Source organism: Miniopterus natalensis, chromosome X (assembly GCF_054644295.1).
Source record: "Miniopterus natalensis isolate mMinNat1 chromosome X, mMinNat1.hap1, whole genome shotgun sequence".
Classification (NCBI taxonomy): domain Eukaryota; kingdom Metazoa; phylum Chordata; class Mammalia; order Chiroptera; family Miniopteridae; genus Miniopterus; species Miniopterus natalensis.
This window is the reverse complement of record NC_142103.1, coordinates 13707746-13723960: the sequence shown is the minus strand read 5'-3', so window position 1 is coordinate 13723960 and position 16215 is coordinate 13707746. Positions and strand designations below refer to the sequence as shown.

Here is a 16215-nt window from a genome sequence, read left to right as displayed (position 1 = left end):
CGTGAAGATCATGACTTTATTAATTTTATTGATAACTTTATTAGGCAGTAAAAAAATTTTCTCAAGATTTAGAATAGTTAATTAAGTAAGATTAATAGGACTGAATCTCATTTCCCCAAAACACGTAACTGCAGTGTGATCGATACTGTAATTTAAATGAATTGGGAGGAAGTGAATGAGAACTGGAAAGACAGTTCTCATTCACTGTACAACATCAGTGAAAAGAAATCTCCTGATGATCACTAACTGGATATCCTACCAATGAGACTGTGATATGTGCTCTAGTAAGTGAAGAAACCAATCGTTTAGCGTGCCAGTATTTCAGCCATGCACTATAGGATATATCACTCAAAAATATTTCCAATTATTGCCTTGGAAATATCAGATTTGCTATTAACATCTATTTTCCCAGGTAGATCTCCTTTTTTTTTTTTTTTATATCAATGTAACGGTATAGTTAACAATTACCTTCAAAATGACATGTTATTACCAGGCTCCTGGCAATTTAAAAACGAAAGATGGCTATTTTAAAGCATTCTTCTAAGCCTGCAATTCTAAACCTCCCCTTTTCTATTAGAAAGCCCAGTACTCCATCAAAGCAGAAGAATGATTAAAGGAAATAAAACATAAGGCAATGTACTTTCTGATTACATCTCAACAATTGATGTCTTGCTTTCATGCAAGGTACTAAAGTGCCCGTGTACTGAAATTACCATTCCTGTTTAAAGCTGAAGCAATCAAAACAAAAATGGGCAAACCCCTTTTGCACTGCCCTGGAAAAATAGATCATTTTGAAGGGTGTTTTTGTTGTTTTGAGAATCTGTTTAACCTTCCATTACATAGAACCAAGGCATACCATCTAGCAACAATGATTTAACACCAATTCTTCTGCAAAAGGTTGCTTTGAAAATATTTGGTTTATGTTCCTGGAAATCTTGATCAATTACAGCTGCCTCCCTTCCAGTTTATTCTGCCATACGTGCTCGTTTTGGAAACAGAATCAAATGATCCCAGGACAACACGCATTATTCACAGGAAGGCCGACTTTCTGCTAAGGATTCGGTGTCTTGTTTGTAGTCAACAAAGAAACCCCACTGGATGGAGCCAACTGCACATTTTCTCTCCTAAGTTTCTCTTTTCTCTGCCCCCAAAAGCAAACTCTGTTATGTAATAAGTGAAGCATACTTTTAAACACACTACTCATATCCTCTTGCTACCTTGCTCAGAACTTCTTTTGAAGCTTATGAATAAGTTTGAAATAAAAATTCCCTCTGGAAGCCAGTGGGTGGTGCTTTACACTGATTTCAAAGAAGGAACCATTTTTCAGACTTATGAACAACAAGGGACACAATACATATTTCTCTTAGGACTTGACTGAGAGGATATAAACACAAACTGGGAGATATGCCAGTGTGATCAATGGAAATTTACTTCCTCTCCCAGTAAAACCATTTGTTGACACACTGGTGGCCTATCTTGGAGGCCAAGTTAAAGAAAATCCTTCATCTATTTCAGAGAGATGACAAGACCCAATTAGCACTCTGGATTGTTCTCTGGAATAATTTTAACACTCAATTGCAGGAAACATTAGGGGATATGTTTGATGTAAAGACAGACTACAACAAATAGCTCAGCTCTGTAATAGATGGATTCATGTACACATTTTTATTTCACACAATTTTAAAGAACTGATTTATCTTAAAAGGAATGAATATGCAATCTCTGTAATCACTGAGAAGATGTATTTTGAAGGAATAATATTTAAAAACACAAGTTCCTGGTATTTATCTCAGTGAAAGTAGGAACCATCTCTTTCTATATATATATATATATATATATATATATATATATATATATATATATATATATATATATATGTATCAGGCACAATATTTGGAAATAGTTCTCCACAACCAGTGGTTAATTGTCAGGTAAATATAATTGCTGCAAGTGAAATGACAAATGGTCTGAAAACACTGCCTACTAGGAACTACTCACTGCATAATGATTGAGGAGCCAAAGCAAAACTGAAGAATTGAATGGCAGCAGACATCCAATCTAATTACAGGTGTCTTTTTAACCAGTGAGAGGAAACTGGGGGAAGCTAGATTCTTGTTTCTAATCTGCTATCTGTCTCAGATCAAAAAAGCAGGGTGCCTAAAGAGTCACATTTTTTTCCAAAAAGAAGTGGAGTGAGGTAATTTGAAGAGAGGACGCTCTTGCCTTAATCAGTCAGAAAAGACTGTCTGACCTGAGGGGGAAAGAGCATTGCTTTCTAAATTGGTCTTCCCAAAGCTGCTCCCTCACTCACACTTATCATCCCTGCTTTTAAAACTGTCCTTGTGGGTGGGATTTAGACTTTGAAAACATCCCAAGGGAGGTCAGGCTGAAAGGCAATGGCAGAGCTGGCTTCAGATCTGTTCCTGGCAAGTGTGAGCAGTTTTTGGTTAGAAATAAAATGTGCCTACAAATGAGATGATAAAATGAACAAATGATCCTTTAAAAAAACTCTCCAAAGTAAAGTTTCTTTCTCAGAATAAAATTCTCAGAAAGAGCCGGGTCAGCGTCGCTCAGTGGTTGAGCACTGACCTAGGATCCAGGAGGTCGCGGTTCGATTCCCGGTCAGGGCACAGGCCTGGGTTGCGGGCTCGATCCCCAGTCAGGGGCGTGCAGGAGGCAGCTGATCAATGAATCTCTCATCATTGATGTTTCTCTCTCTCTCTCCCTCTCCCTTCCTCTCTCTGAAATCAATAAAATCATAAAAAAATTTAAAAATTCTCAGAAAGAGATAGGAAGCAGATTTAGTGAGGCTGGGTCGTGAGCACAGGGATCTTTTTGGGGTGATAAAAATATTCTGAAACTGGGTTGTGATGAATGTACAACTTCATGATTTACTAAAAGTCACTGGAGTGTACGCCTAAAATGGGTGAAGTTTATGGTGTCTAAATTATACTTCAATAAATCTGTTAAAAAGATTCTCAGAAGTAAATTGGTACCTGTGCCTAAAAACTAATTATTGGTGAATAAGAAGTGTGGAGAATACATTTGTGAAAATGGGAGGAGGAGCCCAAAGCCAACTTTCTGAATGGCTCCCCTCTGTTCTGAATGTCTAAGCCCGCATGAAGCAAATGGTAAGAGGACAGAGGACTGGGAGCACACAGCTGGGGGCTGGCTCCACTGAGGTCATTTCCCATTTTGTGTTTAATGTCAATGACAGGCATTTGAAGGAGACAATCCATACAAGCCAATAAAAGTGAGTGGGAAAGAAAGGGCTGCTTAAAATGTCAAACTCTTTCAAATCAAAACAAAAAAATCTAATAATTTAAGAAGTGGCATCTGCCCTTTCATTTTTGTACTTTTAAAACTGTGATTCTCCTTTTGACAACGAAAAAGAAGTTGACATTTTATATCTGTGCCTGAGTCTTTGCTCTTACAAAAAATAAACAAATTGAAATAGAATTTAGAATCTTCCTTGAAAAGGGGGAAGGAGGTACAGTGGGAGCACACAGCAATGGACTCCTTCACCTTCAAGATCCCACATTGGGACTGTGGTGGGTGGTTTCATTCTACAGTTGGAGCGAATCTGGTTAGCTTTGCCAACCCAAATTTCCCAGCCTACGTGGTGGCTGTTTGGCTTGGCTGATCCAACTATGGTGGAAACGAAGTAAGAACATAGGTTTGATTATTAAATGAATCTCTTAGCCTCAGTCAATTCATGACCTTATAAGATAACTGGACGTTAGCCAGCTGATCCATAAAGGCAAGATGGATACAAGGATGGCCAAATGCAAGAGTGTAGCTGCCTCAATACATTTGCACCCCGATCTTGGACAAATGACCCAGAGTACATGTTCTACTGAAGGCTGCTCAGAATCTGCCCCTTTGGATGAAAAGGAATGTGATTTCCCAGTGAAAACTTACCAGCAGATGTTCAAATGAAAGCTGGCCGGAAACAACAATGACTGGTTTCCCAGTAAGATACAAATGAAGGTGGAGGAACTGGGGTGAAGCATTTATGACCAGGATAGCAAAATCAGTTTGTGTGAGAGACACCTAGGCGGAAGGGCCACCCTCGGTCCCTTCTGATTTATTTAATGTTGATATTACAAACTAGGAGAAAGTGACAGCAGGAAATATGGTTCAAAGAAGGTAAATACTGAAAATGAGAGAGTGTTGTTCTCATTGCTTTTTCCTCTTTTCCTAAGTCCAGGAGTTAAGGAGCCTTAAAGCTGTGGAGTCCAGGACAGTACTGTTTCCCTCCTACCTCTTCTCTTTCTTTACCCATTGCTGTCCCTTTATTCCTAGCTTCTGACTGGATATACTGACATTTGTGTAGGTAAACAGCTACGGTATAGGAGAGAGAGCACATGACTCTAGCCACGGACTGACTGCAACGTTGGGGAAAGTCACATGACCCATCTAAGTCTCAGACTCTTGACCTTTCAAATGCGGTTAATGTCACTTTGCAGGGCTGCTGTGTTCAAAATGGGACAGAGTTCACAAAAGCCTTTGAAACTATTATATACGTGACTACTTAATTCTCAGGTACACATTTTGCTTCACATGTAAACATCTCTGAAATAAGTATGCATCTTACAACCAGCATGTCATAGCAGCAGTTTCCATAAAATAATGGTGCACTTATAATTGACGGCATCTCAGATTAGATGAAATCTGCCAATTATTATTCTACTTTTCAAAAGTCGGTTACAATGTCAGATAAACTTGTTAATCACTTGGGATAGAGCAATAACGATAGTAAAACCCAGTTTCATGTAACTGTGATGAAGAGGTCTCACTGTGCTAGCAGTAATTGGAAATCAGATTATTGTATCTGAAAGGAAATAAACTAATGTGGTCCATCTCCAGGTGATGAACTTACAGGTAATTTCCCCCTTGTAATTTACCAAATTTTCTGCACTGAATATGTATTACATATGCATATGTGTGTGTGTGTGTGTATGGCATTAGGAAAACAGTATTAAGCAATATTTCAAAAGCTGCTTACCACTTTGAGGATTGAAAATATGATGCTTATTTAATGACCAGCCTCCTAGGTTAGAAGCATCCATCTCAAAACCTTGTAAGACGACTGTCCTTTTCTCCCAGAGAATAAAGTCAGGGCAGATTTCATATTCATATCCCACAGACACTGCAAACAAAGAGTTAATAACACATTAGAAAAACTGAAAAAATTTCTTTCATTTTTCCTGTTGATCACTCTGTGGATGTTGCATTTGCTACTGAATTTTGACGGCAAATGCCTTTCACTTAGCACAGTGCAGCCCAGCACCCAGCATAGCACTGGGCATCCCCAAGTGGTCAGTGTGTATTGGCTAAATGAATGAGTGAGTGGATGGCTGCTGTCATTAGGCATCTGACACATGTTTACAGGCATTTAGCTTTGATAGGGGCTTCTGGGCTGGAGGTTGTGTTGTAAAACTGGAGAAATAAGCTCTCTGAAAGCTTAAGCTGTGGTGACATGATTTCTTTCTCTACCTTTGTAGAAGAGGTGCAAGGAGGGCTGGTTTCTTCTCTCCCTACAGTGCAAAATGCACTTAGGAAGCTGACTTTGGGGTACTGGGTCCCTTATACAACAACAGACTACATGAGACTAATAAAAATTGATTTACCCAATTTATACTCTCTCCTGTGCTAACTGGCCTCTAGTTTGTCGAGGAGTCTGAGTTTCCCTAGAGTGTTGCAAGCGCTTCCAGTGTAAACTTCACGTTGTGAACATTACATTTTGATTTCTGCACATGGCTAACCAATGGGACATCACCCAGCATTTGGCTTCCAGTCTTATGAAGCACAGATGTTGTGCATTAAACTTGGAACCCTGGTATGCCACTAAAATGAGAAGTGTGGAATGTAGGAGCTTGGGTGACTCTACTCTACTGAAGTCTGCAGAGCTCAAGTACACCAAGTCCTAGCCATTGTCTCACTTGGTAAACCTGCTTAGCTGTTAGAACCTCAGATTTCTGATTCTTAAATTTAAAATGCTTTTTTGTCCTCATAATGTTCAAAAACCGAGACTATTGGCTCATTACACTTCATACCCAGAAGCTTCTTTCCCCCTTTCTGGCAGCTTAAAATATCCCTAGCTGGTCGTCTGCCATTGCTTTCGAGTACCTGCTTCTACCGGACTCTCTAGATGCCCCTGGAGAATTCATTCCTTCTTTTATCGTTTGGTGATGGGAACTGGTGATGAAAATGTGTGCACAGTAGACCCACAGATGAAAAATTAAAGTGAGCCAGTTTTGGCTTTTGGCATTAGATGCAGGGAAAAGATGGTATTTTTAGTCAAACTGATGTATGTGTGCATTTGCATGTGCATGTGTGAGAGCATGCACAGATAAGCCAAAAAGTCCTTGTGATGAGGAATACAGAACTCTCTCATTTTGTGGATCATCTGTGGCCAATTTTATTTTTTTATTTTTATTTTTTTAAATATATCTTTATTGATTTCAGAGAGAGGAAGGGAGAAGGAGAGCAAGAGATAGAAACATGACTGATGAGAGTCATTGATCGGCTGCCTCCTGCACACTCTCTACTGGGGATCAAGCTCAAAACCTGGGCATGTGCCCTGATGGGGACTCGAACTGTGACCTCCTGGTTCATAGGTTGACGCTCAACCACTGAGCCAGGCTGGTCGGGCTGTGGCCAATTTTAAATCAGAACTGGCTTCTCTTTGTCCTTGGTTCCACCAAAGCTTCAGTAGGGATCAGGGCCATCTCCATGGGTGTGTGACCTCTGCGGTCTCACAGGGCTTCATGCTTAGAAGGGCCCCACACTTGGTTTAATTCTGTCACTGTCTTGAAATCCTTAATAATTTTTTAACAGGAGGCTCTGTGTTTTCATCTAAAACTGGGCCTGGCAAATTATGTAGCTGTTCCTCATGGCGATGCACTCCTACCCTGCCATCAGCTGGTGAGGCTCATGGAACTCACACAAACTCATTTCATGATTAGCCCCTAACGAAGCATTATTAGCAAGTGAGTTCAATGGCGAGTGGGAAAGACTAATCATGAAATGGAAGTAATTTCTAAGTGGAAATTAATTTGGGATCATCTGTGTCAGTGCTGTTCTCTATTAAGGTGGATGGAAACACAGAATTTCAGTGAAGAAAAGGATCTCAAAGGTACCCTAGCTCAGGTTACACTTGTGGCACAAATCACTGCTGTCTGAAATCTCCATCTCTGGGAGTTGTGTCCTTCACTGGTGCTTGTGCGTGCACGCGTGTGTGTGCGTGGGAGGAGAACAGAGTATGGGCTAGAATTAGTGGTTCTTACACCTTTCTGGGTCAGGGAATCTTTTATTAGGAATTTGATAAAAGCTATGGAACTTCTTCCTAGAAAAATGCTTCTGCACACAAGATTTTATATATAATTCTAGGGGGTGTTCCTGAAATAAAGATGGCAGATTAAGGACCTTTGTACTAGATCACTTTTATAATCCCCCTTTAGCACTCACTCTACGATTCTAAAGTGCATTCTTTCAAGATTGCATTTGACTAGTGCAAGTTGGCAATCCAACCAGAAAGTCAAAGACAGCACTGTATCTCATGCTGGAAAAATCAGGTGGTGAGAAAGCACACTTAGAGCCATGCTGGTGTGCACAATAACAGTGTTTCTGGTTCTCTTGACAACATTTATATGGCTTGATTAATAACTAATCACAATGGCAATGATTATAAGTTCCCTTAAAGCCATCAACTCCTTCCCTACCATTGCCAGGATCTGCCTTTTGTAAGTTGTAAGCCTGGCGAGCTCCCCTACAATCCCTTCTCCGGGAGGTGATTGTGCAGCTTTGTGAATACGTAGTATGCCCTGGTGACCTCCAATGGTGGTCTGGAGCCTGCTTTTCCCCTCTTAGTAACAGCTAAAGATCTTCCCAACTCTGTGGCAGGAAATGCTTACATAAAGTATCAATTAAACAGTCCTCCATGCAATGATAATGAGACATACTCTTTTCACCTCCTTGTATCTGCTCTCTGAATTACTCTCTAGTCCACACGAAAAAAGTGCATTGGCTGCAAACCCCACAATTATATTATTCCACCCCTCCCACGAAGTCATAGCAAATAGGAACAAGGCAGCCACTTAATAAGTTCCCTCTAATTTTTATTAGATTTACTTTCTCGTGAGAAAGCTCTATGAGCTAATAAAGTTATAATTTATACTTAAGACTTGTCCAAAATTCCAACTGACTTTAATGAGAATGGCTGTGTGTTGGGATATTTTTGTATGTGGCTCCTTGCTCAGAGTAACAAGGCAAGGTTTCTTTCTGACAGCAGCCCACTTAAGCATAATGCTGGAACTTGCAATCGGCTTATGAGAAGGCAGACATTTCACCCTATGGAGTTGAGCTGCTTTCCAAATACAGTAGCAACCAATCCTAGACTTCCTCTCATAGAAGCAGACTGTAATGCACTGAATGCTTACTCTTTTTCACATAATTAAATATGGAGGGTAAGGGGCTACTCAGGGGCTGGCACTGAAAATGCTGAGCCCTGACATTACACTCGGCCTGGCACTGTGACAGCCGAGTCTGTTAAATAAGCAGGGTGGACCACTATCATTTCCCAGGCAGCCTGTTGCCTCTCACATTTGATCACCAACACAGCAGGGTATAGGCCACAGATTCAGCCTCTGGCACTCTGAAGTGGGGACTAGGAAGAATAGTGTCATAGGAAGGAAAAAATAATTATTCATCAACATTTCTGAGGCGCTAGAGACTATAGACTAGTCTGACAGTGAGTGGAGATAGGTGGGAAAGGGGGGTCGTGGACTACACTTCGCAGAGGCAGGCACAGTAGGTCCCATGCTGGTGTGTATATATGCGGAAGGCAGCTGAGAAAAAGCCATTAATAAGGCACAATACTTTCCCTGAACCATGTGACCGCTTCCCTGGTGACACCCTTTAATTTCATCTGGATTTCTGTCTTCCTGTATCCTCTCCCTCACCTCCACCCAGAGATATTAATGAAATGTTCCTTAACCAAGAGTCATTGATTGTCAACATAGGCTTGTCACTTTTGCAGAGGACTCTGTCCTCTGGTCACAGGACTGCATCTCTGACTTCACTGTTAGTCATGCAAATATGACACTGGCTTACAAAGAGAGACTGCAGCTTGCTTGCTCCCCCAAAGTCATTTGACATTGGAAAAAATAACTGACTGCTCATTGTTCTGATCATAGCAGCAGCATTTGTATGATGTGGGGACTGTAAGAAAGCTGAGGGCCACGGTGCCCCTGACACCCAATTTAGTGGCTGTGACATTCACCTATAAGGGCTAGGAGATTGACATTAAGTAGCCGGGGAAAGACGCCATGCAATGAAGCTGATGTGTGAAATATGACAAGATTAAGCAGATGATTTTCAACAGCTTCAGGCTAAGCCTTTAGAATTCATAATGGTTGCATTTATGAAGGCAATATATAATTAAAAGTAGTCTGATAGTCAGTGTGAAAAATTTACATGTTACCTTCATGAACTCAAGGAACGTCTAAAAATAATTTCATGACATTTAAATGGTAGATCAAAACCTTCTTACCCCAAAAGAATCATTAAATAGAACAATAAATATGCCCCATTCATTTAAAATACTGGATTAATGTGAAACAGCAACAACACAAAAAAAACAAGCAAAAGATCTAAAGCAAATGCAGGCCATGGAAACAATAGACCAAAACTATGTCGATAAAATGCTATCTACTGAGAACAGGTACCTGCTCCCAGAACTTCTTCTACCTTTTCTTATTCTCTAGTGATTTATCATAGGCTAGGATGACCCCAGGGGCTCCTCAGTTTGACACATTGCCCAGTGGCCTGAAATGCTTTGTTTACCATCTATTATTCCTGGCTTACCAAGAGTGTCAAAATCCGGTGATGAATTTCGATCAAGTGCCTTTTCAGCACTTGGAAATAGGCACATAGTTTTCTAATCTCTTAAAGGCGGCGAATTATAGCTATAGATTTGCTCACGTTGAACCATCTTTGTTGATCCTAAAATAAACTCTACTTGGTTATGATCTTTTGAATGAATCACTGGATTTGATGCGGTGATAGTTTACTTAGGATCTATATCCTACCTGTTCACAAAAATAAGGTTTGAACATGATAGTGCTAAAAATGAGATAGCTGGACAAAGAGAAAGTGTAAGTAGGAAAAGTAAAGAGCATCCACGAGTGAGGTAATTACACAACACTTTTGTCAAGAGGTTCCTTTACTCTGAAATAGATTTTTTTTTTTCTGGCTGCTTTGTCTGAGCCTAGCTGCAAAAAAGCGATCCTGAGCCCAGCCGGCATGGCTCAGTGGTTGAGAGTCGACCGAAGCACCAAGAGATCATGGGATCGATTCCTGGTCAGGGCACATGCCTGGGTTGTGGGCTTGATCCCCTGTGGGAGGTGTGCAGAGGGCAGCCGATCGATGATTCTCTCTCATTGATGTTTCTCTCTCTCTCTCTCATCAATTAAAAAGATAAAAACATATTTTAAAAAAGCGAGCTTGGAACCTGGATGACCCAAGTGCTACCGAAGGCAGAGTGATGCACTGGCCTGGCTCACATCCACATTTGCGAGCACCTTTGTGCACCTAGGCAACATCCTCCTCTCCCCTGGCAAGCCCACCATCCCATTACACAGCTGACCCTTCAACAACGTGGTGGCTAGGGGCGACAAACCCCTGCACGGTAGAAAATCCGTGTATAACATTTGATTCCTCCAAAACTTTACTAATAGCCTACTGTTGTCCAGAAGCCTTACCAATAACATAAAGTCAATCAACATATTTTGTATGTTATGTGTATAATATACATACTGTAGTCTTACAATAAAGTAAGCTAGAGAAAAGAAAACATTATTAAGAAAATCATAAGGAAGAGAAAATACATTTACAGTATTTATTGAAAAAATACACCTATCAGTGGACCTGCACAACTGAAAACTGTGTTGTTCAAGGGCCAAATGTATAGGCAAAGGGGTCAAATTTAGCTTCTGTCATTCATTTGTCTGTTCAGTCATCCAAAAAATATGCAATATTTATTGGGGATTTGGGGATGAACAAGACAGAGCAACATTGCACCCCTCAGTGGAGCTCACATTCTAGTGACAGACAGAAATAAAAAACAAAATCAAATAAGACACACACACGTTGTGATAAATGTTGTGATGGGCTGTCATTCCAAAGTAACTGGCTATACTCAAAGCTGCACCTCCCTGCGACATTGTGAAAGAGAAAATAGATTTCACTAAAGGAATTCAGCCAGTCAATAAACAAATAAGGAAGCAAATAAGTCATAAAGGTGGGGGGGGGGTGTGTGTCAAAAAATGTTATGATGGGAAAATGCAGGGTATTAAGAGAGAGCGTAACAAGAGAGTTGAAGTTGGAATGGAGAGGCAAGGACAAGCCTCTTTATGCCGAAGGGGTTTATCTCATGAGGTGCAGGGAAGAGCATTCTAGGCAGAGAGAACAGTATGAGTGCAAGGCCTTGAGGCTTGGTCTCTTTGGGAGATTTAAAGGTCAGGGTGGCTAGAGAGTAGGTTTCTGTCTAGTACATCAAGAACAAATGAAGAGCCCTCCCTCCTCCCCCCAGTACAAAATAAAACAAAAGATTCCTGTTCCCTGGTAGTATTTAGGCATTTTTCTTTGGGGAGGTTTTAGGAAATACAGTCACATTGAAAAAGGACTGTTTATCCTTTGAACCAATGTGATTGATTAAAAGGATGCAATATTGTAATGGAAAGAAAGGGGTTGTCCTCTAATGATTCAGCAAAGCTTCAGTGAGCCACTCTATGTGCAGGGCAGGTAGGTGATCTGCTAAGCACTGCAGATACAGTGGATATTACACAGGACAGGATAATCTGTCATGTGAGAGAGGCCATACCCGGAAGGGTTAACTACCTTCTGGAACTTTCATCCATGGCCTCCTTAAAATAATATCACCTCACATTTGCATAACACCTAGCATTCAAATACATTTTTGTGTATATTACCTCATTTGATGACTCACAAAAACTCATGAGGAAGATATATTTACTACCATTTGATAGATGAGATGAATAGACTCAGAGAAGTGAAGTGACTAGTCCAAGGTCATTTGGATAGTAAACGCCAGAACCCAAGCTCAAACCCAGTGGCTCTTTAGTAAATGCCTTTTCCCACTCTGCTAAATCATAGTTGTTAAGAGAAGGAGCCACAATTCTGAAATACTAAAGAGCTAACCTTTAATTTGTTCCGAATTAAAAAGAAAAGACTGGAAGCTAGGGATAGCCTTGAGGCAGAAGTACCATGTATCCTGGAACAGTGCGTGGTTATGTTGTTGTTTTGATGTCATTATGAACAGCATCTCCTTTTACTCTCAAAAGTACCTTGGTTTGAATGCTGAATCTTGAAGTGATTATTTCCATAATGCCCTGACATGAGTTGGTAGAGGGAACTGCGAGGCAAAAACAGCCATAAATGCTGACTTAGCAAATAAGTCACGTGGTTTGTTTGGTAAACCATTTAATTTTTCTGTCTCTTGAGTGCTTCATCTTACCAATAGCTTTCAGATTCTTATGTCCTAAAGCCATTTCATTGTGACCCAGCATTCACACAGGGAGACACACATGGAAAGACACACACACAAACACATGTGTATAATTGAAACAAATTTTTCCAAAATAATACTCTCTTAATAGTGTTACATTCTGCTAGTTTCGTTTCTGCTCATTGTTGCCCTATTACATTCCATTTCATTACTTTTTACTTTGTTTAAAAAAATACTTGACTCACCAGATGGATTTCACAATTTACTAATGGGAATGACCAGCAGTTTGGAATGGGCGCAGGGTGCTTACCAAAGAGAGTACTTATGAGGGTCATTAAAAAAAAAAATCGTCATAGGCCCTGCCAGTGTGGCTCAGTGGTTGAGCATTGAACCCATGAACCAAGAGGTCATGGTTCAATTACCTACCGGTCAGGGCACATGCCTGGGCTGTGGGCTCTATCCCCAGTAGGGGGTGTGCAGGAGGCAGCCGATCAATGACTCTCTCATCATGGATGCTTCTCTCTCTCCCTCTCCCTTTCTCTCTCTCTAAAAAATCAATAAAAGCATATTTTTAAAAAAAGTCCTGGGAGGCTCTCTGCACTTTTACTTTGTGAGATGCTATCTCACATCTTATCAGACATATGAAAAGGGGTAAAACCCACAACCCATATCCAATATTACACATATTTCATGTGCAAGTGTGAAAACCGAGTTGCAGTTGACCAGCTGACACATAATGCTCCATTTTGCAGACATTTATTTAAACATTTATTAGTATTGATTTTTCTGGGTTTCTTTTCATATTTTGGGGCCAATAAACTTATTTTTCAGGTGGCAAACATTTTTGTAGGTCCTTGAAAAACTCATATCCTTGGTGCTGTGCCTACAAAGCTGAATGGATAAAACAGCCCTGCTCTCAGTTAACGACTATGAATTCATGAGTGGAGAGAAATGATGAAAGATTATTATCTCTGCTAGCTTCTTTGACAGAAAGCCACTGGGGCGTTGAATTGGGTACCCAGTAAGGGGGGTTGTTCTAAAACTTCAGTGACGAGAGGCAGCAATGAAAAGCATACAGAACTCAGGACCGGGAGACCCAAGTTTGAAGCCCCTCTCTGAACAGGACTCTAGGCAAGCCACTCCCTCTTTCTGAACCTCAGTTTCCCCCCCTGTAAAATGAAGATCATATTAATCCTGCCATGCCTACCAGGCAGGAATGTTGTAAAGATTAAAACGAGATAATGTATGTGAAAGTACTCTGCAAATTGTAAAGCTCTGCCCATTTATTATTAAAATATTCAGTGGATGCTATTTTCGTGGCTTCCCGGCCAGCTTAGGTTTTACTGAAGGGAAATTTATGAACACTAAAGCATCGTTCTCAGGGATGTTTTGTGTGCACAAAGCAACCATAGCTTAGCACCTATTACTATTAATGTTCCCCTGTTTCTCTCTAACACAATTCAGACAGACTCATATGCACCGTGAGCCTTTAGGAAGTCTAGTTCACCCCGAAACACCACTCTTTCTTGCCAAACTACTGTACTAAATAATTATGCATTTGTTGTTGCCAATAACCTTGAAGAAAAATAGGATTGTTTATAGCAGTGCTATTAAAGGCGGATGGCTGATTTCCTGAACTTCCAGGACTCCAAACCGCTGCAATTTAATTTAATTAAAATGAAGACCAGGCAGAATGCATTATTGCATATTGATAATGTACGCGGTCGCAGGCGTACATAGGGAGTTCTTTCGACAACATTCATATCAGGGATGCACATCAGAGCCCCCGAACAAGCCAGTTTGTCAAATTAAATAAGCCGTCTCTGGAATTTTAACGGCACTGTGAACTTAACAATAATGATGTTTTCACATTGTTTTGCAAGCAGCAGAGTTTGGGGAAGAAACTAAATAATACGCAATGATTTCCAGGCATCGCACCTTCCTTAGAGCTAGAAAATAAAGTACTAAAGCCAGCTCATTTCACATGCTCGCATGGAGTTTTTAGTAGGAGAGCCTTGTCTGTGTATCAGACAACAAAATCTTTAAGCCGGATGAGCTAGTGAAGGAGGTTTTTGTACTGCAACCCTGGGGGCAATTTTACTCTTCTTGTGCTTGATCAATATTGTACTTGGATTAATCAATCTTATCAGCTGCCATTGATACTTCTCCAAGGAAGTCATTCACAGAACCTCTGCTGCTAATTTATTCACTCTGGTATTAGGCCTCCAGGTGCAAAGTCTGTTTCACTGGAAATAATGGTGAGATATCCGAGGATCTCAAGTGCTCCTTTTCTCATTTTGGGCTGTCCCTCAGCAATCTATTCTTCTTTTGTGACACTCTGGCTCTTAGAGATCCTACCAATTCCCCACAGCTGAGCTGTGTGGGGAACAAGTCCCTCCACATTTCAAACTAAGTGGACCTTGCAACTTAGAGATCTGCCGTCACTTCTAATCCAGCTTCTTAAACTCGAACCTTCTCTTTCTCCATCACCCAGAAATGTGTGGGACAGAGGTTCATATTTAATTGGCATGGGAAGGATGAAGAGTGGGAGACTTTTCTAGACATAGTTTCAACCAGAACCCTTGCTATAACTGGGACTGTGGGGAGAGTGGTCAAGGTTTGTTTCCTATTGCTGTTGTAACAAATTACCATAAACTTAAAGGCTTCAAGTAAGACAGATTTATCATCTTATAGGTAAGGGGGTCAGAAGTCTGAAATGGGTCTCAATGAGCTAAAATCAAGGTCTCAGCAGGCTGAGTTCATTCTGGAGGCTCTAGGGAGAAACTATGTCCTTGCCTTTTCCATCTTCTAGAGGCCACCCACATTCCTAGGCTCATGGCTCCCTTCCACGATCTTCAAAGTCAGCAACGTTGTACCTTGCAGTGACTTTTTTCTATAGTTATGTTCTCCTCTAACTCTGACCTCCCCTTCTGCCTCCCTCTTCCACATTTAAGGACCCTTGTGATGACATTGGGCCTACCCGGATAAATCAGGATAATCATCTCAAGGTAAGCTGATTAGTAATCTTAATTCTCTCTCTCTTTTTTTAAATATATCTTTACTGATTTCAGAGAGAGGAAAGGAGAGGGAGAGAGAGAGATAGAAACATCAATGAGAGAGAGTCATTGATCGGCTGCCTCCCGCACGCCCCCTGCTGGGGATAGAGCCCGCAACCCGGGCCTGTGCCCTGCCCGGGAATCGAACCGCGATCTCCTGGATCCTAGGTCGATGCTCAACCCCTGAGCCACGCCCGGCTGGGCAACCCTAATTCTCTTTTGACATGTAACATAATATGCTCACAGGTCTCAGCAATGGACATATCTGTGGGGTGATGGCTATTCTTCCACCTACCAAAAGGATTTCTGAATCGGAAACAAATCTGAGTGTTTTATATATAGCACAACTGTTAATATCTGCTGCAAAATCGAGTCTGTTTCTTCTCGCATCAGTTAAGTGATTATAAAATATGGCCAGAAATGCAACTAAATGTTTTCTTCCTTGTTTGTTTAGATTTGATCATATTTATTAAGGTATGAGCTAAATGGTAATATTCATGATCCCTTTGTTTCCATCCATTTATCACTTGAGCTATTTCTTGTCTGTTGCATTCTTAAGGTGCTCACAATCCACCTTCAGAGAAGTAGATTCTCCAACTTCATTCTATCACTTGTTCTAATGCTTTT

The 16215-nt window shown here is 40.8% G+C and overlaps 1 protein-coding gene across 2 annotated transcripts in view; it reads right to left on the bottom strand.

Moving 5' to 3' along the window:
• TENM1 (teneurin transmembrane protein 1) overlaps positions 1–16215 on the bottom strand; it is a 319040-nt gene that overhangs the window by 109530 nt on the left and 193295 nt on the right. For both annotated transcript variants that reach the window (XM_087829353.1, XM_087829352.1), the window contains exon 15: positions 5009–5152. In XM_087829353.1, coding sequence (XP_087685479.1) covers positions 5009–5152 — 144 coding nt within the window. The remainder of the gene's footprint in view (positions 1–5008; positions 5153–16215) is intronic.